General features: G+C 35.8%; 4 protein-coding genes across 5 annotated transcripts; 1 reads left to right on the forward strand and 3 right to left on the reverse strand.

Moving 5' to 3' along the window:
• Positions 1 to 275: 275 nt before the first annotated feature.
• Positions 276 to 14,237, reverse strand: LOC127971136 (nuclear cap-binding protein subunit 1-like). Its single transcript, XM_052573948.1, has 23 exons — positions 14,010 to 14,237; positions 13,351 to 13,442; positions 13,173 to 13,273; positions 12,911 to 13,067; positions 12,715 to 12,822; positions 12,520 to 12,641; positions 11,368 to 11,437; positions 10,704 to 10,919; positions 10,178 to 10,275; positions 9,983 to 10,046; positions 7,693 to 7,803; positions 7,484 to 7,548; positions 6,899 to 6,961; positions 6,727 to 6,801; positions 6,510 to 6,613; positions 6,183 to 6,305; positions 3,870 to 3,972; positions 3,616 to 3,709; positions 3,426 to 3,529; positions 3,228 to 3,345; positions 1,545 to 1,688; positions 1,144 to 1,257; positions 276 to 1,044 (listed from the first exon to the last, which is right to left on the reverse strand). Exons 1-23 carry the CDS (start codon positions 14,041 to 14,043, stop codon positions 931 to 933), a joined length of 2,394 nt encoding a protein of 797 aa, XP_052429908.1. The 5' UTR covers positions 14,044 to 14,237; the 3' UTR covers positions 276 to 930.
• Positions 13,344 to 17,970, forward strand: LOC127971138 (thiosulfate sulfurtransferase/rhodanese-like domain-containing protein 2). 2 transcript variants are annotated; one of them, XM_052573952.1, is made up of 10 exons: positions 13,344 to 13,490; positions 14,911 to 15,039; positions 15,130 to 15,410; positions 15,480 to 15,588; positions 15,664 to 15,786; positions 16,103 to 16,208; positions 16,709 to 16,824; positions 16,896 to 17,054; positions 17,127 to 17,265; positions 17,344 to 17,970. In XM_052573952.1, the coding sequence occupies exons 2-10, from the start codon at positions 14,926 to 14,928 to the stop codon at positions 17,574 to 17,576; spliced, it is 1,380 nt and encodes a 459-aa protein (XP_052429912.1). In that variant the 5' UTR covers positions 13,344 to 13,490; positions 14,911 to 14,925; the 3' UTR covers positions 17,577 to 17,970. The 2 variants fall into 2 exon arrangements, with proteins under 2 accessions (XP_052429912.1, XP_052429911.1); XM_052573951.1 differs by having other exon boundaries at positions 13,347 to 13,462.
• Positions 17,767 to 19,689, reverse strand: LOC127971140 (V-type proton ATPase subunit e 1). Its single transcript, XM_052573954.1, has 4 exons — positions 19,446 to 19,689; positions 18,949 to 18,996; positions 18,384 to 18,503; positions 17,767 to 18,065 (listed from the first exon to the last, which is right to left on the reverse strand). Exons 1-3 carry the CDS (start codon positions 19,547 to 19,549, stop codon positions 18,410 to 18,412), a joined length of 246 nt encoding a protein of 81 aa, XP_052429914.1. The 5' UTR covers positions 19,550 to 19,689; the 3' UTR covers positions 17,767 to 18,065; positions 18,384 to 18,409.
• Positions 19,690 to 20,804: 1,115 nt separating this feature from the next.
• On the reverse strand, positions 20,805 to 23,294 carry rpl26 (ribosomal protein L26). The gene is made up of 4 exons (XM_052575248.1): positions 23,165 to 23,294; positions 22,288 to 22,460; positions 22,027 to 22,167; positions 20,805 to 20,974 (listed from the first exon to the last, which is right to left on the reverse strand). Exons 2-4 carry the CDS (start codon positions 22,453 to 22,455, stop codon positions 20,846 to 20,848), a joined length of 438 nt encoding a protein of 145 aa, XP_052431208.1. The 5' UTR covers positions 22,456 to 22,460; positions 23,165 to 23,294; the 3' UTR covers positions 20,805 to 20,845.
• Between the last annotated feature and the right edge of the window lie 1,041 nt (positions 23,295 to 24,335).

Here is a 24,335-nt window from a genome sequence, read left to right on the forward strand (position 1 = left end):
TTAACTCTTTCGTTGCTAATTTTCTCTCTCAGAACTCTTATGGTCTTCTCTCTCATTTAAGTGAAGTATTTTCAGTTCTGATCAGTATTTAATTTCCAATTATTTATTTATTTAGCAAAGTAAGTGTGACAGTGTACAGTAAGATAGGCTTTTACAATAACCCCAGAGGACTGCTCAGGAACCATTTAAATCATTATCATTACCCATTCCTGCTAACTTGACCAAAACGTTAGTTTTTATGTAAATAAAATCAATTATACAAATCAAAGACACTGTTTTTGGAAAGTCATTTTTTACTCAACATACTCGTCATCTCATACATTTTATCATAATTGTATGAAGAGTTCACAAAGGACTTAAAGGACCAAAAATGATCATGTCCAAATCCTCTTAGATGCATACAAGAACACCACAGGAAGCAGATTTTTTTCCTTTTTTTTTAATTTTGTATTTTTGTTTAAAAAAAAAAAAAAAAAGGAGGGGGGGGGGGGGGGGAGTCTTATCCAAAACATGGCATTACAGTGGCTAAAGAGCGCAGTCTGCTATACAGAGGCACACCATTGAGAATGCAGAATTACTTGTAACCCAACTCGACTCCAATCAAAATGACATAAAACGCATAAAAACAAGTTTCAAACCATGGCTGCTTGAGTAAAACACTGCTCTTTATCATGATTTCCTAAACACAAAGCATTTTAAAAGACCTACACTTACCACAGAGCCGATAACAATAGGTTAAAACAAAATGAAAAGAAAAACAGAAACAGAAACACTACACAAACATATCAAGGGCCAAAAAAGGGTCAGACATTTCCCATTTTCACTACTTACAAAACAACCATCTCCAATGATCCTGATGGATGTCACTAAATCTTGAAATGCCACATAAACAGGCAGGTGTGACAGTCTGAAGTGATGCATTGTGGGATTTCAGAGCTGAAGGGCACAGAACTGCTGGTAAACGGTCAGGATATGATGGTCGAGCTCAGCAGTAAACAGCAGGTTCTCAAGGGTGCCCATATACTGCTGGATGATCACATGATGCTGTGGACAACAATGGATATAGAAGGGTATTAATAAGAGATGTTTAAATGACCAACTATACACATAGTACAGACCAGCAGACATGTGGATCAGGACTACCATGAGGAAGATCTGCTGCAGCCTCTCGATGCAGTTCTTGTACCAGGTGGTGTTGATGTCTACGCCGCTCGTTTCACAGCGAACCAGGTGCTCAGTCAGTAACATAATGAAGCGCTGAAAGAAAAAGAGATAACAGCAGTTCTTTTGTCATCTCTTAGCTCCAGGCACTGTCTTCAAATATCATAATGAAACACAAAAGACACCGCGAGAGAAAAAGACATGAAAAGATGAATGTTTATTATTTCCTGACAAATAGGAACAAGGTGTAAAAGGGGTTGTGACATTAACAAGGACACATATTTTGCAGCTTTTATTTTATGTATTCATGAAGCCTGTACATAAAAAAAAAAGATTAACAAAAAAGCTCAGGATAAAATGGATCTGCATTGTCATGGACGCACCTGGAATATAACAAGGAAAAGGTTCTTCTGTTCGCTCTGGGCCGACTCTACTTTCTCCTGCAGCCTCTCGATCTGTTCCTCCAACTGACCCTCCTCATCCTCACTGTTCTTCTCCATGTCCTCTTCATCGCCGCTGTCCGGCTGCTACAGGAAGAGAGAGACTTTTCAGATCTCAAACACATAAGGCTCCAGCACTCTCATTAAATAATGGGCATTACTCTGTATCAGGCTTTAACATTAGTTGTTTATAGAAAAGCTTTATTTTTAAAAAACCCCACACATCCTCAGTACAGTCATCTCAATCAAATATTCTTAAACCAAAATTTTGGCTGCAAGCTCTAAATACTTGACTGCTTGTGAAAGTACAAATTTGTTGTTTTATTTTTAATCATTAATAAATCGATAAAGACCTGAAGAAAGCCAATGTTTTAAATGGCACATAAAAATAATCTTAATATTTTTAAAGCACAGGTATCATTAAATATACATACATATTAAACATTAAAATAAAAGGTATAAAATATGAAAATATCAAATAACTGTTTTAATAGGTTATGATGTTTGTTTGTAATATGTTGAAAATTGTGCTGTCAAAATTGGCGAGTTAACGCAGGCAATTCATTTTAAACAATTAAAAATATCTAGCACAGAGGCAGACCTAGGGTAAGCCGTCTCACGCACAACTGCTGCTTCGGTCTCTTTTTTTACTTGACAAGAATTGCGTTTATTTAGACAAAACATCTTTTTGACCACATCAAATAGGACTAGGCATATGGCGGTATGACATTTTAATGTTCCGATCAATTGCTAATGTTTTTATCGCGGTTTACATCACAGTATTGAAATTTAGTTGCAAAAAAAAAATAACAAAAATTGTCAAACTATTATAGATTTAATAACTTTCTTATAACAGAAAAACTTAACATTTACATAGAATAAATACACAAAAGTGTATGACTTAAAGATTAAAGTCAAAAAGAATTATAAAAGACCGATAAGTAACACTTACAATATGATCTTATTAGTTAACCCTAGTTAACGCATTAACAATTAATAATCAAATTACAGAATAACGGCACGTCGTTACTAGTTGTAACCAAAAAAATGAAATAAAATAGATGATAGTAATAATAAACTACAATATGAATATAGTTAAATTCAGATATAATCTGAAACACAATAAATAAAAATAAAGATTCCAAGCACCATACTATGTGGTTTGAAATACGTTTACTATGTATAAGAAATACATTTTCTTCTGAATGAGAGTAGTTTTTGTAGTGTCTGGGACTCTAGGTAGGATGTAAAAAAAAAAAAAAATGCTGTAATCCTCCTCTACAGCATATGTCATCTCAGACACCAATTCAATGCTGTGGCTAGACATTGTGACCAACCAGAAGCCAAATTTCCAGTTGTCCATCTGACTATCCTCACTAGTTGCTGGATGAGAAAGTGTGTTGTCTTATAGCAGACACCTACATTATTACTACAACAACCAATATTGACATTCCAGACACTGTCTGCAACTGCACAAACAAATGATGCAATGTAATCCCTTACTAAAGTAACAGTGAAGTAAAGGCGATCTCAAAGATCAGAAAAAATCTAATCAGACTGCAGTGTGGTTTGAACAAAAGCTCACATGGACAAGCGTCTTATCAGTCAAAAATATTTTCTCTCTACCTTTTTGTTTTGTTGCTTCTCCAGCTTTACTTTTGCCTCATCCAACTCTTTCTGAATCTTCTGCACGTGTTTGTTCATCTTCCGGATGGTAGAATGTAGAATCTCCCACACATAAAACCTGCATTGACCCAATGAACGTAAATCAGTTACAGCTGCAGTGACCTCACCTACACAAGTAAGTGTGTTCTGCAGGTTTACCTGGTGAAATCATGAGCCATTTCGGGAGAAAATATCCAGTTTGCCACAGCTGCACAGTCCACAATCTGGGTCCGTATCAGCTTGTCCACCAACACGGAGATCATCTGAAAGAGCACAATGACAGCATGAGCTCTCATAAAAGCCATGGCAAGCGTGCGCACAATACAACATGATGTCTGAATGACCCCACCTGAGGATGGTTCCTCCAGAAGTCATACAGAACCCTGAGGATGTGCAGCTTCCCCTCATCGCTGTCCGTAAGGGTCTTCAGAACCTCATGGAATCTGAGAGAGAAGAGAACAGCACCTGAGCATTTTACAAGCATTGATACGTTCTCAATGATTTGTATTTTAGCAGTTAAAAGCAGTGTTTGTGAGCAGAAGGAGAAGGAGCACGGAGCCAGCTGCTGGCAGGCCTGTGTGGGGTTTGGCAGGAGATACTCACTTGGCCAGGGCACTGAAGGAATGACTGGAAGACTTTGCAGCCAAATGGAGCAGCGTCTGCAGGAACACTTCAATCTTTAGAGGGTTGAAGCCATCACCCTCATCTGGATAGAAATCATACAGAAAACCATGCATTTACATTCACTCATTTAGGAGACGCATTTATCCAAGCAATATACAAAACGCGGAACATCTAGCAATCTGTAATAAGAGCCAAATATACTCAATGCACAATGCCAAGTTCCAAGTATACTGACAAAATTCTGTGCTTTTATAAGTTAACTGCAAACAGTGGTAATGAGCAATTGTTACCTTAAAGAGCTACTTCTACACAAGTTGTAATTTGATCTTGATCTTTGTCTTATGTTGTTAATGATGATGATTCTTACAAGTTTACATTAGCTCAGAGAAGAGTGTTAATGTCTGGCTTCACTGCAGCTAATATATATATATATATATATATATATATATATATTATATATATATATATATATATATATATATATATATATATATATATATATATAGCAAGTATGGTTTACACCTAACATGAATACATGTTAGAAGATTCTGGCTGCTTTCTTTTCATAATACTGTTTGTTTAGAACCCAGCACTGCGAGGATTAATGGGACTAGAATACAAACTGTTCCCTAGTGGAGTAAAATAGTCCAAGATTTAAAAGAGAGGTTTTAAATTGAAGGTGTATTATTCTGTCTGGCAATTTGCTGCAGTGGTTTATTTGTATGTTCCTTTTAAATTACCCTGAAGTATTATTCAATGTACTTGTGTTTGTTTGTGTGTTTGTTTCTTTTTTTTGTTTCCTTTTTTTTTCTTCTTAGTATTTACCGTCATTTAAGGTGTGTATTTTAATGTTATTAAAAAAATAAAACAAAATAGCTACTTCGACCTGATTTAAACCATAGAAATTAGTTTTGTAGGACTACGCAGTTATTGCCTTTAATTTCACATGCTTACAGTTAATCTTTTATTTAAGGACAGTTCTCTGTAGTTTCAACCCAATTCAAAAACAAAAGCTGAATGCTTATGTCTGTACCATCTATTTTTGTATTGAATGTAGGCTACCTAATGTGCAGTTACTGCTGTTAGTTTCAGATGGTTACAGTTATTGTTTTCAATAGCCTATTTTATACCAAATAAACATCTTGTTTATGCACAACTTCCTTTCTTGTTTGTTGCTTAAAAAGAAAATCGGAATCGGCCAGTTTGCTTGTAAAAAATCGGTATCGGCCATGAAAAATCATGATCGGTGCATGCCTAATTAACTTTTCTACATTCATAGTTTTTAAAACAATTTATTCCTGTAACGGCAAAGCTGAATTTTCAGCAGCCATTACTCCAGTCTTCAGTGTCATGTGATCCTTCAGAAATTATATTACAGTGACTTTTTAAAGATTTAATGAAATGTATATACACATGCATTATGAATTGCAAAAATAAATATTAAATGTTATAAATATTTAGCTCATTTATTGAATATCTCTAACAATTATGTATTTAAATTCAATAGAAAGCCCTAGACAAGGGATCCACAACTCGGGACCTCAAGACCCACTCTCCTGCAGAGTTTAGCTCCAAAACCAAACACACCTGAACAAGCTAATCAAGGTCATCAGTATTACTACAAAGTAGGGCTGCACGATGTGTCTTTTAAGCATCGATATCGAATTACTAAACTGCACTTCTACAACATTGTTAATTTCAACATTTAGGCTATAGCCTTCATTGTTGAAATCAAAAGTTGTACAGTATTTGTTAACATAGTTATTGTACTGTGAAGTAACATTATCAAACAATGAACAGCTGTGTTTTTATTAAGAAAATTGTAACAATTTGATGTTTTACAAAAAATAATAAAGATAAACAAAGATTAATATAGTAACAAAAGTATTGCTCGTGGTAAGTTCATGTTAGTTAAGATTTTAATTCAAACCATATCCTAAAGTTACAAACAAATAATTTACTCAAATTTAAATACTCTGATGTTTAAATCATTTAAAATGAGAATGTAAGTGTGCTCACCCCATTTTTATTTGTAAGAAAAAATTGGATTAGATTTCATATAGCAATTTATAAAAATCGCAGAAAAATAAAATATCGCAATGTCATTTTTTCCAAATATCCTGCAGCCCTACTATAAAGTTCCAGGTAGGTGTTTAAACCAGGTTGGAGCTCATCTCTGCAGGAAAGTGAAATCTCAAGTTCCAGAGTTGAGGACCCCCACCCTAGACTAAGTTTTGGACTATGATTGGCAAGTGGCTTAAATGTCATATGAGACCAAAAGGCAAGACCCACCATCGTCATCATCCTGGTTTGGATTAGGGACATCTTTTAGAACAATAAGAATCTCCTCATTAGATGCCCGGTTTTTGATGGCATTACCCACTATAGTTGTCATAGCGAATCCTGGTAATGAACCTGAAACAAATTAAAAGACAAGCAACATTACACAACAGTATCACCAAACTACACTGAAATATAATATAATACAGCTGCAAAATAAAACAGTGGAAGTGGTCAGTTGTCACTATGAGAAAGTAAAATCAAAAGACATGTATACATGTATGCATACAAATATAAATGTATACATTGAATCAGATGTGTTCGTGAGCATGAACATACTGTCAGCCTCCTCTCCGTATTTATAGCTACACACAGGGTTAGCCGGGATCAGCGCAGAGAAACTCGGAGGAACAATGTCCACTATCCTCTGATGGTATGACAACCTGCAGGTTCATAATCAAGGCAAATGTAATAAACATAACAGCATGCATGGACTGGGTCCAATTGGCAATAATAAAAAGCAATGCAACTTAATAAAGAGATGTGTGAAATTTACCTCATACACTTTTCCAAAACCTCTTTAACAAACTTGGGTTTAGGTTTTTCAATATCTTGAGTCAAGCAGTCAGCCCTGAGACATCAAAATTCAATGCTTATATAAAATAGACAACTTTTAGACAATACACATCCTGTACAAATAATTCCCAGAGGAAACAGCTCATCCTCACCAGTCATCCCAGCTCCATCTGAACTGGAAGTTACTCAGATGATGGGAGAACCAGTTGATGAGCCTGAAACCATATAATGCATTATATTAAAGAAACATTAAAGGGACAAAAGCTTTGAAGATTTTCAAGCCTCTTTGAAGTCAATGTTGCCAACATTTCTTTTTTACTGTAGTAAGAAAAGTTTTAATGAGGATTAAATTCAAAGTCTCTTAACAGACTTAAATTCAAAGTCTCTCTCAGGATGAGATATTATTATTTAAAATCAATGTAGTTTAATGAAGAGTTCACCCAAAACCTGTACAAGTTTCTTTCTAATGTTGAACACAAAAGTGGTTTTGAAGAACCAAACAGTTGTTGGTCCTTACTCACTTCTATAGTTGTGAAAATAGTACAGTTGAAGTCAATGGGGACCATAAACTGTTTAATTAACTGCATTCTTCAAAATATCTTCTTTTATGTTCAACATAAAAAAAAGAGACTCATACAGGAGATACGGGAACGACATGAGGGTAAATGAGTATATGACAATTTTCATTTTTGGATGAACTATCCCTTTAACTATTCAACTTCAAACTGAAGACTCACCGGTCTACGCAGGTTGTGTTCATTGTGTCCAGCCTCATATACATCATTTCTGTGGCTTGAGCAAGCTGAACAATGGCAGGTTAAAGAAAACTACACCAGTAGGGGACACTTATGTTACCAAAAGTTTAAATTTGAGAAATTGCTTGGGCATAGTGTGAAGGAGGAATCAGTTAAAAACACAAATGGTTTTCAGTCAGTATGAAGGATACAACTTGTGGTAAAGAGCCCGGTTGCAGTTTGCAGAGCTCAATGAGTAATGCAGTGTACATGACATCAATGTGAGGAGGACCCGGCAGCTGGAATAACTCACCAAATATCACCTACAAAAGATACAGATACAGCATTACACTGAAATATCTTAAAGCACTATTCAGACGGGACTAGTTTTCTAAACTATGCTTGAGTTTCGTTTCTCGTCACCCAACGTCCATGTTTTTCATGTACCAATGATGACAGATTTATTATCTCCGTTTTGTACATCGCAGAGATCATATGCTCTGTATGTGTGCATTGCATATAGTCATTCGGACGGATTCCCATTAGTTAGTATAACCACAGGTTTACTACAAGTACCATGGTTAAGCTATGATATTACAGTAGACTACAGTAGTATTACGGTTTTAATTTATTTTATTATTTCATCTTTGGCATGAGGCAAACATATTAAAAAATACATGCAATAGCAAGAGCATCGGTGATAGTTCATGTGTGCCAAAACACACAATGAAATGTGTTGTGAAAAAAATCTTGTCTGCAATCACAGACATTCGAAGAGCATCACAATTTGCCAAAAAACAGTAGGTAATTATTACAGAGGTTGTTACTGATGCGGCAGATTCGGACAGGATTAAAACCACAAAGACAACGACCCCCTGTAAAAATAGTCCTGTCCTAATAGGGCTTAAGTGCCAATTTCCCGCACTAACAGTAACTAATTAACAGTAGCTAACATTTACCATATAATAAAATAAGTGAAAGTGACATGACATACAGCCAAGTATGGTGACCCATGCTCGGAATTCGAGCTCTGCCCTTTAACCCGTCCAACTAGTGCGCACGGATAGTCGAACATTCAAATATTCATTCTGCTCTAATTATTTGATGAAGAAAAATATTTGATTTTCGCTATACTTTTGCTTGCCATAAAAATAAATAAATAAATAAATAAATAATTCACAATAAAACCTAATTCGGTCACTTTCTGTGATTCTCCACGGCATATTTGAAGATGTATGCAAGCAAAAAATAATTAAAGGTGCTGTAGGGAACTTTTGTAAAAAAAAAATATTTTTTACATATTTATTAAACCTGTCATTATGTCCTGACAGTAGAATACGAGACAGATAATCTGTGAAAAAAAATAAAAATAAATAAAGCTCCTCTGGCTCCTCCCAGTGGTCCTACTGCCATTTGCCGAAATTCATCTGCTCCCGGTAAAAAATAACCAATCAGAGCTGCGGTCCGTAACTTTGTTTGTGTTCAAAATGTAGAAAATTGTATATAATAAGCGAGTACACCATGAATCCATTTTCCAAACTGTGTTTTTGGCTTGTCCTGAATCACTAGGGTGCACCTATAATAAGTGTTTAGATTCTGACTATTTTAGATTGCTTCGGGGGTACTGCGGCGGAGTAACCCAGTACCTTTGTGATTCTTCATAGACATAAACAGAGAGAAGTAGATCCGGATACTATGTTCTTCCGCAAGACGCAAGCAGTTCTGTTTATTAACTGCTAGAGCGTCAAAAGTTCCCTACCGCAGCTTTAATGAATGAATAAGAAATGCGGTCTTCTACAGTACTTCAAATATGCCGTGGAGAATCACAGAAAGTGACCGAAGCTCTTCACAAAACTTATTCGCTTAGCACACCGTTAGCACACACACGAGCGCATTTTCTCCACGGCCTACCTTTTTGTTAACAGACTAAGGGGCCGACTTTCCCCCAATCATGTTTAGCCTACATGCCTTTGTTTCTTAACAAGAACATGTAAAACAATAGAAAAAAAAAAAACAAAGCAAAAATGATTTGCTGACAGTTTAAAAGTTTCAAAGTTAAGTGTAGGCTACATTCTATAGCCTAATTGCTGCAGGCTGCTTTATTTTATTTGCTTTATTTTTTCTTTGTTCACTGGTTTTAATCTGTACTTCTGTTTGTTTGCACGCATTGTTAAAGGTTTTCAGCTACAAAACACGATGTGTAATGTTCAAGCTTATTGTGTGTAAGCTTGCTCAAAAATGACGGAAAACAATAAATGTTGATGTAAATGTCTGTCTCATTAAACTTAATTTAAATAAACAAATATTAGAATATTCGTTTTTTGTGAGCTTAAATATTCAAATGTGATAATTGTGGAAAATGCCCATCCCTAGTGAACACACACACACCATGAACACACACCCGGAGTAGTGGGCAGCCATTTATGCTGCAGTGCCAGGAAAGCAGTTGTGGTATTGAAGGTGGAGAGAGTGCTGTATATACAGCATCACATTCTTATTTACCTCCACAATGTGGTAGTTAAGGGGAATCTTGTTTTTTCCAGGGTAGCTGAGCAATTGAGCAGCACTGTGAAAGAGCAAAAAAAAAAGAAAGGGGGAGAGAGAGGAAAAAAATAAAACAGTTGAAATATGGTAAGCCAAGTTTCAAATAATACTAAAAGCAAAAAGTAATGCTATAAGTATACGCAAAGGACTGACCAGGTCTTCCTCTCTCTCCAGTGAGACTTGATTATGCAGTGCAGGTTCTCCTCAATCACAAAGCGCTCAACTGAATGACTTCCTGGCATCACTGGCCCCTGACAACAGACAACAAACACACTTACATATACAAACAGCATCCACAAGAACACATCTTAAGCATATTGAAAATGAATAAAACTGAATATTCATTACAGTTCAAAAGTTTTGGGGTCAGTGGGATTTTGTTTTGTTTTTTGTTTGATGACAGGAAAGGCATGTATAATGTTACAAAAGATTTCTATAGCAAACAAATGCTTTTGAACCTTTTATTCATCAAGGAATTCTGAAAACTATGTAACGTCGTTTCCACAAAATAATAAGCAGCACAACTATTTTCAACACTAATATTAAAGAATTTAATTAAAGACCATTAAAAGTTTAAAAAGACCATTAAAAATGATTTTAAAGGATTATGCCTTTTTTCCTCCGATGTCCCATTAGATCCAGCTGAAAAATAAGGACTAGATTTGAATCATTACTGCACCTCTGGGGCATCAGTGTAGTCGAACATGCGGAAGACGACGTGGGGCATGGGGTAGACGGCGTCATCAGAGTGGGCTGGAGGTGTAAAAGGGGGCAGGTTGTGCTGCAGGGCTTCACACAGCACGCTGTCAAATGCAATATAAGGCCGCAGGATGTGACGCTCCTGCCAGCGGTCTTTCTTCAGCTTCTGAACCTGAGCCCAGAGACAGTCCAGATACTACGCAGAGAGACAGAGGAAATTAATTACAGTGAAAGGACAGAGAAGCTCTCAACTGCTGGGTTGTAGGTCTGTTCTGATACGGTCACGGAAAAGAAAAAGGGAGGGAAATTATAAATAAAATAAAAAATTGTATATATAAAAACACATACACAGAATGAATCAAATGTGATAAAGAGAAAGCTCCTCCCAAACCTTTTTTTTTTTTTGTTAATGTCAAAAGTTGTGCATCTAATAAAAACTCTATGGAAGTTGTGCAAATTCATGTCACTTGGTTGAAGAAGCTAGTGGGAAAGCTAGACAAACCCATCTTCAAAATAAATTAATAAATTAATGAAAAATACAACCCAAACAGCATTAACAACTGCATTGAGAACAACTGTGATTGATATTTTGTTAGTTCTTATAAAGTGATAAGTCTGGATGAAGGCTGTTTTCTGACTCTAACCTCTTCCTGTGGGTGGGGCTTTTCTGCGGTCCACACCTGGAGCATAGGAACATGAGTCTTTTGACGCCGCCTGTAACAAAACCCAAATCATGACATTTCACAGCAGACTCTGTATTATCTGTAATCTTCTTGCATAACATCCTAATATCAACAACAACAAAAAAAAGATACAAGTTAGTTTTAAAGACAGCATGATATCACAACCAACACATTTTTCTATCAGTACACACACAGAGAAGTTTTTTTTATCCCTTTAAAGCCTAGTGTATCAGATTCAATTCAATACACTAAGGCTTCTAAATTATACTCAATCAAAACTTTGCTAAAAACTTAATTCTTAACTCCTTAATTCTGTCATCTGGTTGATTATAGTAGCTATATGCTTATACTTTTTATAAGTAAATACCTTTTAGCAGAACTCTAAACATCTTTTTGCAGTAAAATCTATGATTATTTTTTTTTTTACAAAGTAAGAATAACTTCTATATCGTTACTTACTGTTCAAGACGAACGCTTACTGGACTGGTGCAACCTAAGTGTACTTGATTATCCATATATCATTTATCAGAAATCATGTTAAAAAAAAAAGTATCAAATGACAGATCCTATACATTTAATGAACATTTATTTGTACATAATCATCATTGTATTGCACTGCATTAAGTGTTTTGCATCATATGATCTTTAAAACTGAGCTTTAAAATATGATATTACCCAGACATTATTCTGAGAAATAGACTGACAGCTGATATTTTCATATGCATTTTATTCATGTAATCTACCATTCTATATAGTAAAATAGCCATTAAAAATTAATCTTACCTTGTGGTCATATAATATCCAATTAAAATTGTTTTTTCCCATCCTTGAGTATGAGCTTATTTATATATTTTTTTAGATCTTTTACAACCTTTTTATTTAAAAGTTCAATAAACGCATAGCTATTTATTAATTTTTTTCCAAACTAGTACTTAATATATGAGGCTGTACAGAGTTATTGCAGCCTAGCATGTATCTGATCCTGATGATTCTACATTATTCCTCCACGAATATTACCAGGAAATATACGACACAACAAAAGATAATGTGTTGCAACTTGAGCTTACTGCCATATTTTTGTGCAAATGTAAAGGATTTGAAAGAGGAACCTACTTTAAATATCCTTCAATTTGGTTGAGCAAGCGATCCATTTCCACATCCTTCTTCTCATACAGTTCTTTGCCAACCCAAGGCAGACTGGACAGCACAGCGTACACATACCAGTCAGACCGCACCTGTACAGACACATCTTTCAGCCTCGATTATCTATGTACTGCTATGTACATGGATGCATAGGGCCATGTTCACCTGTGGTATGTCTTCTTCCTGCGTGACACTGACAAAGTTCTCAAACATAGCAACCATGGATGGAGCCGCGATGACATGACAGTTCACCAGGTCACTGAGAAAGCGCACCTGCAGTGCACATGATGAATTAAACCCCATCAAAACTTACAATAAGGTTGTGATGCAGTTTTTTTAATAAACACTAAACAGCACAAACCAAGTAAACAGCCTCAGAGTAAAGGTTTGATTTGAGTGTCTCCTTAAGTTGTCGGATCATGGCCTCCACAAACTCTCCTCCAAAGTTGTAGTTGCGAGCATTGAGAAGTCCCACTAGTGTTGTGTACACAGGTAACTTCTCTGGCAAAAGCCTTGCACTGTTCAAAAACAAATAAAGTGTTATATACACAATATCTGTTGCATAGTGAGATTCACTTTTGAAGCAAAAGGAAACATTGCACATTAAAATACAGGTCACTTACACAGCACATAAGATGCGTAGGATTTTGTTTTTATAATTAGGAAGATCCGCCTCCAGGACACCAGCAAGGCCCTCCAAATTGCTCTCTAAGGAGGACGTACTCTGGAAGAATATAAATTAACCAGTTATTATGTCTAAACTAAAAAAATACAAACTGCATGAGCAATAAGATGTTCTACCTTCTCTCCCACACGACATATCAGTGACTCCAAGCGGTCTTCGATCTCAATGGGTTCAGATGTCCTCCTCCGTTTGTGAGGCTGGGAGCCGGCTGCAATGAAAAACTCAAACGTGAGAGTCTTATAGGTGAACCTTATAGGTAACTAACATTGACCATGTATATTATCCTCGAACAAGTCCGCATGTTTGAAACAAATGAGAACATTTCCTTTAAATCAAAGTGGACGGTGTTATAGCCAAATAACAAAAAAAAGCATAAAATGTCCCTTCTAGCATTAATGAGATCACAATTAGCTGGATTCTGTAGTGTTATTTAAAGACAAATGTTTAATGGTAAATAAAAGTACATGGCAGTTAAGAAAAAGCAATTAAATAGTGCAAAAATAGTGCATTCCGTACTAAATGATCATAATCAAATTCAAAGCGCTTTGTGTACCCGAAAGCTTCCTATCTGTCCGAAAAGTAACATTTAATTGGTTATTTTTAATGCAAATACACTTAATGCAAATAAACAGACTACTTATGCCAAATACACCAGCCTTCGGCTGCCATATTGTCAGAAAGTCTTTCATTTTCAATCATAAGAGTAAACAAACACACAATATGAAAATAAGATAAACTCATGTCAACGTGCATGCTAACATGCTAACTCACTCACCATCACTCTCATCGCTGTGCCTTCGCCTCGACATTTCTCAAATTCAATATTCAGACCGTTGAAATGGTTATGGGAAAAAACGCTACGCATACAGTTTTGGAGCTGTTTTATGTCCACTGAATTGCGTCCAGTAAAGCTTGAAGCTTTGAATGGTAACAACCGTTAGCCACACTAGAAAAGTAAAGGCGGTTGTTTTAAGGAGAGCACATCCGGGCTAACAGCTGCGTCAACGGAAACACGTGTTTTGTTGCGACTCGTCTCGTGAAGAGAAGTCCGATTCAACACCGAGAATCGATTCTTTCGAGAAGTTTGTTCCACACAATTCTAGAAAAACAATTCATTTTTTTTTTTTACACAACTATTGAAGGATTACGATCCCTGGTTGATGCTGAAAAACGTATATTCCTCAGAAACATTTTATTTATTTTAGTTTTTCTCTTTTTACTGCTTTGAACATTTAATGTTTGCAAACGAACGAAAGTTTAGCCTATTAATTGTTCTTGCAGTGTAAAAAAAAACATGCTTTAAAATGTATATTATAATAACTGTGTTTATCGTTAGTCCCAGTCAAGTTTGTTGTAGCTATAATTTACCTTATGAATAGTAATTTAGAATCTGATTCAATTAAAATATCCGATTCAAAAGAGTGAATCATTCGCGAATCGGACACCGGTAGATGCGCCTCATTTTATCTCGACAGCCATGAATCCACGTTTAGTTTCCTTCTATGTTTAGTTTTATTATTAACCCATCAGTATTGTTCAATAAACCGGCCAAGGGTTAACGACATAAATTGCATTAAAAGAGGTTAAACTTCTTTATATGCAGGTTTTAAGGGTGGTGTTTTGTTGTTAAAGTATCAGATTGTGAACTGCGATAGGTAATAGTTGTTTTTTCTCAGTTATTGGAGATTATAATGGCAAGTATGCTTGTTGATTTGGACGTTGAGAGTCTTGGTCCAGAGGTCCATAAAGCGGACAAACCAGACTTTTCAGCAACAAGGAAACTGTACTCTCATGTCAAGAAAATGGTGAGTACAGTGTTGATTTTAAGCCACGCTTATTGATATGATGATTGTGGTGTTTAATAGCAATAACGTTACTTTCCCCATGGTGTTTAGACATTTGCGAAATTTGTGGCATCCAAGAAAGTTCCTCCAGCCTGTGAAAACAGCTCAGCAGCTCTTTGGCACTGCTGTGGACAGCCATTCAACGAGTCATCAACAATCAACAAACATATTGCCAACAACCATGCCAGTGAGATTCACCAGCTGACCACTGAAACACTGGACGAGATGCTCCACCAGACTCACAGCGAGGAAGAGTCCAGTAATGAAGAATCAACAGATGTATCATCCTGGATCCCTAATACAAGCCATATCTCAGAGGATGACCTCATCAGGTACTTAGGTGTATCTGATATCATTTGCTCTTCTTATATGAAGGTTTTTATGGAGTTCCTCTGTTTTAGGGGTCCAGGTGAAGTTCTGCTGTATTACTGCTACCATCAGTTAAATGATCCTCAGATCATTTGTCAGTGGCAGAGAGAGCTTTGTTTAAAACTTAAACTAACAGGCAAGGTAAATAAAAGCAACCACAAGTCATTATTCAGATTTGTTCTAGACTGTTATTGGATTGAGGTTGTTCTTCTCCAGGTACGAGTGGCTACTGAAGGTATCAATGGAACGGTTGGTGGCACCAAAACAGCCACTTATCTTTACATCAAGGCAATGCTGTCACATCCAGCCTTCAAAATAATGCAAGTACAGGATTTCAAGGTAAAGTATCTGTGCCACTGTCCAGGATAACACTGATAAGATGCATAAAATGCAATGCAATAATGCTCATAATAACCAGAGATGTCATCTTAGTGGTGCTTAGAGATTATAAGACTGACTGACAATCAAAGTGGCATATGTTTTTCTGGAAAGAGAAATAATAAAATTTAATTTAACCAAATTTTAAAGTTTTGGCACTTTAGGTAAAGGAAGATGTTAAAGGCATAACATTTGTTTTACAAGATGAAAGATGGGGTCTGAATCCCCTATAAATAGTGTCTTTAATTACCTATGCATTTCACTGACTTTCCCTCAGAAAAGTGAAGGAGGTGCAGCGTGCTTTTCTGATTTGAAGGTTGGTGTTTACAAAGAAATTGTCCCTATGGGTGTAGATCCAGCTATCATTTCCTACAGATTGGCTGGTAAGAGAAACACTTTACAACTTGCTTGATACATAGTAAAATTGTTTGTTCAGTGTGCCTATGTCAATATATAGTTTTTTTGAAGATATTAATACTTATGTTCATTAAAGATGCATAAAGTAATCAAAAGTTACAGTAAATACATTTCTAATGTCAGTTTCAAATGCTGTTCATTTGAACTTACTGTTCATCAAAAAATATCTTACATTTTCCACAAAAATATCACCACAACTGTTTTCAACACTGATGATGATCAGAAATGTTTCTTGAGCACTACTTCAGCATATTAGAATAATTTCTGAAGGATCACGTAACACTGAAGACTGGAGTAATAATGCTGAAAATTCAGTTTTTCCATCACAATAACTAATTGTTTTTAAATATATTAAAATAGAAAAGTTATTTTAAATATGAACAATATTTCACAATATTAGTTTTACTGTATTTTAGTTTATGTATATCAATCTATCGTATTGATGTGAATGTTGTACTTCAAAAAGGAATACACTTGGAGCCCAAGGAATTTCACAAAGAAGTGAAGGCGTTTGTTGAAAATCAGACCTCGGGCAATGATACAATACTTCTGGACTGCAGAAACTTCTATGAGAGCAAAATTGTAAGTAGTTTGAAAGTCAGTGATCCCAGAACTGTATGTGCATTACAGCTAATAGTTCAGTATGTTTTCAGGGTCAGTTCAGTCAGTGTTTGGCCCCCAACATTCGGAAATTCAGCTACTTCCCAGACTACGTGGATACAAATTTGGATGTCTTCCGGGACAAAAAGGTTCTGATGTACTGTACAGGAGGCATCCGCTGTGAGCGAGGCTCGGCTTATCTCAAATCAAAAGTAAGTCTGAATGGGGAAAATAAATGACATATCTTTGTAATGCCATTCTAAAACATGTATATTATTCTTCAGAATGTATGCAAGGAGGTGTACCAGCTGAAAGGAGGCATTCACAAATACTTAGAGCAGTTCCCCGATGGCTTCTACCGTGGTAAACTCTTTGTGTTTGATGACCGTTATGCCATCGCATTCAATGAGGACGTCATTTCAGGTGTGTACTCATGTGAGTTTTTTGAAAGTGATTGTATGGAGTGACAAACTTAACATTATTTACATCTCCTTTCCCTAGAGTGCAGATATTGTAGTTGCCCATGGGATCAATATCAGCTGTGCTCCACAGACTTCTGCTGCCAGCTGGTTCTGTCGTGCACCACCTGCAGAGAGCGTGGCCTGACGGCTTGCTGTCCTGTGTGCCAAGCCAAAGAGCAGAACCACAGCGACGTCTCCTCCGATGGGCTTTCTCACCGAGAGGAATGCGAATGCACAATGTCACGTCCCAGAATCCCCAAAGATACACTATGACAAAATCATCTTAGATGGCCTGCCACTTTGTGTGATTTTAAGAAGTCTGCAAAATGCTTTTTTATATATATATATATATATATATATATATATATATATATATATATATATATATTATATACTGTTGTACCCATTCAGTCATGATTTTAAACACCGGGCACAATGCAAACCTTCAATAAATGACAAATCATTCTCATTCTTAATTTTATTTGACATTTGAAATCATACATGTATGAATGGGACGTGTTAATTCTTCCAACATTAATCAAGTCATTAAACTCAAACTATACACAGACAAAGGTGATGTACATATACACACATAAAGACAAAAACACAAGATTTAATTGCAATTCCTAGAACAAAAGATCAAATTAATAAAAACAACACAAAATTTCTTGGTGGTCATTCTTTGAGTTAAGAGAACAGCATTTAAAGCTTCAGTTAAATAGAGTTTACTGACGTTTTTGGCAATTTACAAGTTTCCAGCATCTGCAAAGAAGTGAACAGGACAACAATTAAATCATTTACATAATTAAATATGTTAGTAGACTATTTATCCACCTTATTCTTCATCATTGAAGTAAGCCTATGGGTGGGCAACTGTTTGCACTACAAACCAATGTGTTCATAATTAAGATAATGCATTCAAATTATTTGCAATATCAAGCAGCAAAACGACTGGTTTTGTACAGCTAAAAATAGCTGCACACAGATGAGACTGGAAGCCAGACCCATACAATTTACAAATGGCCGTGTCTGCTCTTACAGGAAAAATAAGGTGGATAATGTGAAAGATGATCTGCTAACCTGCTTTGTGAAGAAACAATTGGACACTACTGCCAGTGTTGGTTGAGGTACCAGATGGTATCGTTGGTCAGTACTGGTCCAAGCAACGGATTCAGCTGTGCCAGAATAGCAATCAGCCAGCTGAAACATATCCAAAAGTACAGAGTGACGAGCATGACAGTCAAAATTAAATATTTCCAAGAGACTGAATTCAGGAACTGATGTGGCAGCAAAAATATGGTCTGCACTGTCTCCTAGTGGCTCTTAGAGAACAAACACTATCCTATTTCTTCAAAATAATGAATAATTCACATCAAAGTGGGACAGCTCAGACCAATTATTATCTTATTTAACACATTTGTAAAAATAAACTGTGTGCCAGTGTATTATCTGAATCTGGAGTAAACTGCACATGACATAGCCTGGATGTGCTGTCTTTCTTTTTTTAATCAATACTGGAGTTGCCCAAAGGCTGTGTCTGACCTTCAGCTGACACAGAATAGAACAATCTCTCTATTTTAACACATTAACACTATTGAGTCTCTAGAAATGTGTAAAGAAGATCATTTAAAGACAATGTACTTACAAAAGGTAGCAACAGACTGCAGTTAGGACCAGCATTGTCACAATGACTCTAAAATGGCACAAAAAACGTTATTTAACACTTCTTATAAATAAATAACATACTATGAATAAAAAACCACGAATGTTAAACGTGTTTCTTTAAATCACCCTTGTGCACTTGGCACAGTCACATGATCCAGACATTCATATATTCATTTTACAAATAAAATTGAATACATTTGCTTTTAATTCGTGCGAGATACTTTACATTTTAATTTAACGTATTTGCTGTTGTCACACAAGTCAAATCAGAAACTTTATTTTATCGTGACGCTCACTTGATGGCTTTCGTAATGTCTTCCTAAACTAAATAAAAACGATAAACTGTATCATTTAAGAACATATGTTGTTAATAAAGCCTTTGGATTTATAACTTTTCAATTACATCGGTAACTAGAGGTTCGTATAGTTAGTTTAATACAGTAAACTTTCGTTTAAGGAAATGCTAATGTTGCTCACCCTCGATTCGGTCCTTTAGGGATAAACCAGGGAATAACTCCTCCAATAAGACCCCAAAACAAAGTCATAACTGACATAGCTATCACAAACGATGTGGCCGCCATGGTGTTTCTTTGTAGGTCGAGGTTTAATAACTTATTTTCTATAAAATAAACTTCGTAGACTCCACAGCGCTCGCGCCCGACACTGCTGTGTGGACGGTGACGGTCATGTGACTCCTCAGGCCCTGAACAGCACAGACATATGACTGATGTCTCACCTCTTCCTCTGCACTCACACCAAACTACACTAGGCAACATTTGAAGTGGATCTAAACATTTTATCAAAGTTCTCCTAAAACCCAAAACGCATTCTTGTCTTATAACGACTTTTATGAGACACTTCAAATGTTGATTACCGTAAATATGCAGCCTTCTTTTGATATTGCACAACTTTTGGTCTGATAGATACAGAAAGTGCATTTTGTGGGGTATGTTACTTGAATGTATTTAATTTACTCAAGAGTCATGTGAAACCTTTTCACCAGCATGAATTATTGAAAATGTCATCCGCTGACTTCTTGCATTGTTAAAACCAATTAGTGCAGCATTGTGAGGCAAGGTTTTTAGTTAATTAAAACCATAAGAACAATATATTTATTTACAATAAAGCATTAACTAAAATAAAATGGAAAAATAAAAACCTCTCCAAATTAAAAAACACACACACACACATATATATATATATATATATATATATATATAGAAAATTGTATTCCAATGACGCTAAAATGGATAAAAACTTAAACTTACTGGAGCTTTAATTTACTTTATACATTTAAATATAGAAACAAATATTTTAAAGTGTAAATAAGACTAAAAAAACGAATAAAAAAACCCTCTTCAAATTAAAACGTAAAATATAACATTTTGTAGTCCAATGACACTGGAACAATGTGGGAAATTCTCTAAATTGCCACTCTCTTTGGCACATTTCCAGTCATTTGTAATTAGAAAATAAATATTTACCATAAAGATATGCTTTACTATTTAGTGTCTTTAAAACACAACTTTAAAATTTCCATATTTTTGAGAGACACGAGAGATTTTGCTTCACATGACAAAAAGACAATGGATAACACCAATCAGTTAAAAAAGTGGCTATATAGGAAGTAGTTTTGAATTTCCCCAGATCTCATTTTTCTGTTTAGAAACCAGCTATTGCTCAAACTGTGATTTTCAGATGTTATATAAATAATCATTGATACCACTAAAGCCAAGCTTAAATCCAAATGCTCTCATTGCAAGTTCAATTTGGTAACAGCACTGCCATATCAAACAAAAGCATAACATTTATATAAAAGATGAAAGCACAGAAATGTCAGGTTTTTACAGTCTTTTATTGTTAGCAAAAGAATCATTTCACTCCTGCATTTTCTCAATGGTCTCCTCCTTGTATTTGCCCTTCCCCTTTAGGTCCTGTCGGGACTTGGCCTTGCGCTCAAGGATCTTCTTGCGATCCTTGTCAAGCTTTAGCCTGGTGATCACCACCTGAACAAAAATATTCATTTTATTAACATCAACATAAAATAGCACAAAACATGCAATTGATCAAAAAATAATTACATCAGCTATAACAGTTAAAATGTTTAAAAGCATTTAATTGCATTTGCATTTCAGTAATATAGTTTGGATTTTAATCATGGATTGAATGTTTAGGTAATTTACAGCTGATAAGATTAGTTTTTTTATAAGTGCTATGTGACTAAAGAAAACAGATAAAGGGCTGTGGCATTTTCTTCTGCTATAAAGCACTTTTGATTTGCGAATACAAAATGAATACAAGGAACACAAATGCAATTCAAATGTTCAATATGTAGTAAAAAAAAAAAAAAGACAACAACATCAGCCAGACTTTTGCTGACAAACACAGGGATATCTGCGTGCAGTGATGAAAGAGGACACACTGTTCATTTACATATACTACTGACACTGTAACAGTACAAAGCTGTTTGAAGAGTCTTTAACTCCACTACAATTAACAAATGCGATCCTGCATGCTTATGCATTTGCAAATTGGTAACATTGGCAAATCAATAAGGACAAATCGGAATTCAACAAAGTAATCCATGATAACTGTAAATATGCATATTTGGACAATTAAAATATTATATACAGCATTTGTCAAAATGCACCAATCAAGAAACTGTTAAGACAGTTACCATTTATATCAGACAAGTGTCAGGAAATGTGGATTCAATCCAAGAGAGGCATGACAATTCAGCAGCACAAGAGCTTGTTGTGATGCAGTAAAACTAGTTCTAGACTTCATGGTCTACCTTAAAATTGGATTTACCTGAAGCTTCAGTGCTACCAATGTAAAGGTCAAGAGTTTGTTTCCAAGGCAACAGAACAATTGGTAAAATGTGTATCAAATGCAACGCAGAACAAAATCAATTATTCCACAGCATTTACACTAAAGCCTCTTTAACTACATCAAAAATTTTAGCTTTCTAGATGTAGGACAACCACAAGTTATTTTCTTCAATGACACTGATAACTCATGTTTAGCATGCAAGCAAACATCTGGATATAAAATATACCTTGCTGGGGTGGATGCCAACATGGACTGTGGTGCCATTGGCCTTTTCACGCTGAACACGCTCGATGTAAATAACATACTTCTTCCTGTAGACCTGGACAACTTTGCCAATCTGCTGGCCTTTGTAGTGTCCCCGGACAACCTGGTTATGAGAGAAAAAAATAAATCAAGGAATGTTATGCCGAGGTGACAAGAACTATACTAAACATTTATTTACATCAGCCTGCAATATTGACCAGTTAGGAAGTGGGAATGTCCTCACCTGGACCTCATCATCCTTACGGATGGGCATGGATCTCGCGTTGTACTTCTGGCGGAGCTCTTTGGACAGAGGGGAGGACATGATCTTCCTGCGGATGTGTGAAGGGGCATTGAAGTGCCTCTTGCGGTTCTTGCGCCGGGAGGAGGTCACAAACTTATTGAGCTTCATGATGGCTGTTAAAGAAAGGACAATTCACATTCAATTTGAATAAAAAATAATTAAACATCTATTAAATAAGTCTACATTGTATTTGGGTTGCAAAAAAAGCCACATTCAACACACTAGAAAGGTTTGTAGAAGAATGAACCTGTCTCCAGCTTCACCGACACTAACTTGGGTTTGTTTGATACACTACGTCATGTCTCTCAAAGGACAATTCAGTATTGATACTTCATAACCAATTTTACAAGCAATAACACGCTCAAAGCTTGCCATTTATGTCTGGCTGACACATTGTTTAAGTAATTTTCGTTAATTATTAGAAAAGCATGTTCAACAGCTCGTGGTACTGTTGTAACTACTTATTTCAACGTGACATGACACTATACGCAAGCACATCTTTAAAGTTCCCATATTTTAGCTGTTTGAAGAGCGTTTATACGCAAAACGTAACACGCACAAACGGAAAGCATGGTCTTATGTTTTGGCCAAAAATACAGCCATCCACACGGGAAGGAGCAAAGCTCCTTATAGCTGCCAATGGCTGAGCTTTGGCGACTAAATCCACCGAGATATCGCACCGTACGTATAAAATAATACATCTAAAGTAAAAATGGGCATATCGTGTAGCGATAATGGGTGTTTTAAACTTTGAGGACAAAAGATCCACGAGGATGGCGAAGGATGTTTAAGAAATGCTTTAGCAATCTTAGCTTACCCTGCCGACTTGTCGCTATGGCCGCCGGAAAAGAGACTCTAGAACCACTTCCGCCAGAATTAGTTGTAGCGCAAATCTCGCGAGATCATGGATAGATAGAACGGGATTTCAAAGTAGCTGTCAGTTTTCTGTACTCTTTGGTTTGGTAGCAGGGTCATAGAGTACAAACAAATGAACATTCATTTCACTGAATGAAGTGGGCTATATGAGAAACATATATCATCGAATATAATGGTATAAAATATGATTCGCTTTAAATAATTAAGTGGACGGGTTGATCTTTTACTCCAGGAATTAAGTTTCCTGATAAAAAAAAAAATCTTATCTTTAAAATATAAAATTAATAATACAATAAAATAAAAACAGGTGAAATTGATACATATAAAATCAGGGGAATAAGCAGTGGGATGCTAGTCCTTTAATTATTTTGCAGGTTGTTTGCTACAGCAAAAGTGATCAATTCTCAGTGCTCAGTTTATGTCTTTTTATAGTGTTGCTTGTAAGTCCAGTTTAAGCTGCTAGCTGTGTTTTGGAAGGTGGTAGCTGATTTATCACTGGTCCAAGCCGTGTAATATCTGGTCCAAGATGATTAGCTGGTGGACCACCAAGATAGAAACATGCTATCATATTCCACAGCTTGAATCCGACTTTGCAGCACTTAACAATCTTAGAATTTCACCAAGCAAAAACATAAAGCATGTCATGAACTGCCATGCACCAGTAATATTGCAAATAAACATTAATATTTGCCTCCCGGCATCATTTAAACTCACCCTCATATCATTTCAAACCTTTATGAATTTCATTCTCTGTAAAACACAAAAGAATATACTGAAGAATGTTTCCCAAACAGTTTCGGTTCCCATTGAATTCCATTGTATTTTTTTTTCTTTTTTTTATCCATACAATGAAAGTCAGTGGGAACAGAAACTATTTAATTACATTCCTCACAATATCTTATTTTTTATGTTCCAGAGAGAAAAAAAGAAAGTCGTATAAGTTTATAATGACATGAAGGTGAGTAAATATTGACAGATTTGTCTTTTTTGGTTGGAATATCCGTTTAACAAAGTAATAATCTTGCTGGCTTTTATTCAATCCAAAACATCATAATTTCTTGTGAAGTTTCACAGGTGCTTTAGTTAAAAGAAAAATCCAAGGGACTTCCTTT

This window comes from Carassius gibelio, chromosome B14 (genome assembly GCF_023724105.1).
Source record: "Carassius gibelio isolate Cgi1373 ecotype wild population from Czech Republic chromosome B14, carGib1.2-hapl.c, whole genome shotgun sequence".
Lineage (NCBI taxonomy): Eukaryota > Metazoa > Chordata > Actinopteri > Cypriniformes > Cyprinidae > Carassius > Carassius gibelio.

What these genes read in the sequence shown, in the direction of transcription:
- LOC127971140 (XM_052573954.1), bottom strand. Translation starts at nt 19,549, where the DNA reads ATGGCGGCCACATCGTTTGTGATAGCTATGTCAGTTATGACTTTGTTT. An exon ending in CCTAAAGGACCGAATCGAGG is followed by an intron (nt 18,997 to 19,445) that starts GTGAGCAACATT and finishes GTGCCATTTTAG; the next exon opens with AGTCATTGTGACAATGCTGG. An exon ending in GCAGTCTGTTGCTACCTTTT is followed by an intron (nt 18,504 to 18,948) that starts GTAAGTACATTG and finishes GATATGTTTCAG; the next exon opens with CTGGCTGATTGCTATTCTGG.
- rpl26 (XM_052575248.1), bottom strand. Translation starts at nt 22,455, where the DNA reads ATGAAGCTCAATAAGTTTGTGACCTCCTCCCGGCGCAAGAACCGCAAG. An exon ending in GTAAGGATGATGAGGTCCAG is followed by an intron (nt 22,168 to 22,287) that starts GTGAGGACATTC and finishes TCTCATAACCAG; the next exon opens with GTTGTCCGGGGACACTACAA. An exon ending in TTGGCATCCACCCCAGCAAG is followed by an intron (nt 20,975 to 22,026) that starts GTATATTTTATA and finishes ATTTTTGTTCAG; the next exon opens with GTGGTGATCACCAGGCTAAA.
- LOC127971138 (XM_052573951.1), top strand. An exon ending in ACTTCTATGAGAGCAAAATT is followed by an intron (nt 16,825 to 16,895) that starts GTAAGTAGTTTG and finishes GTATGTTTTCAG; the next exon opens with GGTCAGTTCAGTCAGTGTTT. An exon ending in CGGCTTATCTCAAATCAAAA is followed by an intron (nt 17,055 to 17,126) that starts GTAAGTCTGAAT and finishes ATTATTCTTCAG; the next exon opens with AATGTATGCAAGGAGGTGTA.
- LOC127971136 (XM_052573948.1), bottom strand. Translation starts at nt 14,043, where the DNA reads ATGTCGAGGCGAAGGCACAGCGATGAGAGTGATG. An exon ending in AGGAAGAAGACATACCACAG is followed by an intron (nt 12,642 to 12,714) that starts GTGAACATGGCC and finishes GTGTCTGTACAG; the next exon opens with GTGCGGTCTGACTGGTATGT. An exon ending in CGGGCTCTTTACCACAAGTT is followed by an intron (nt 7,549 to 7,692) that starts GTATCCTTCATA and finishes GCCATTGTTCAG; the next exon opens with CTTGCTCAAGCCACAGAAAT.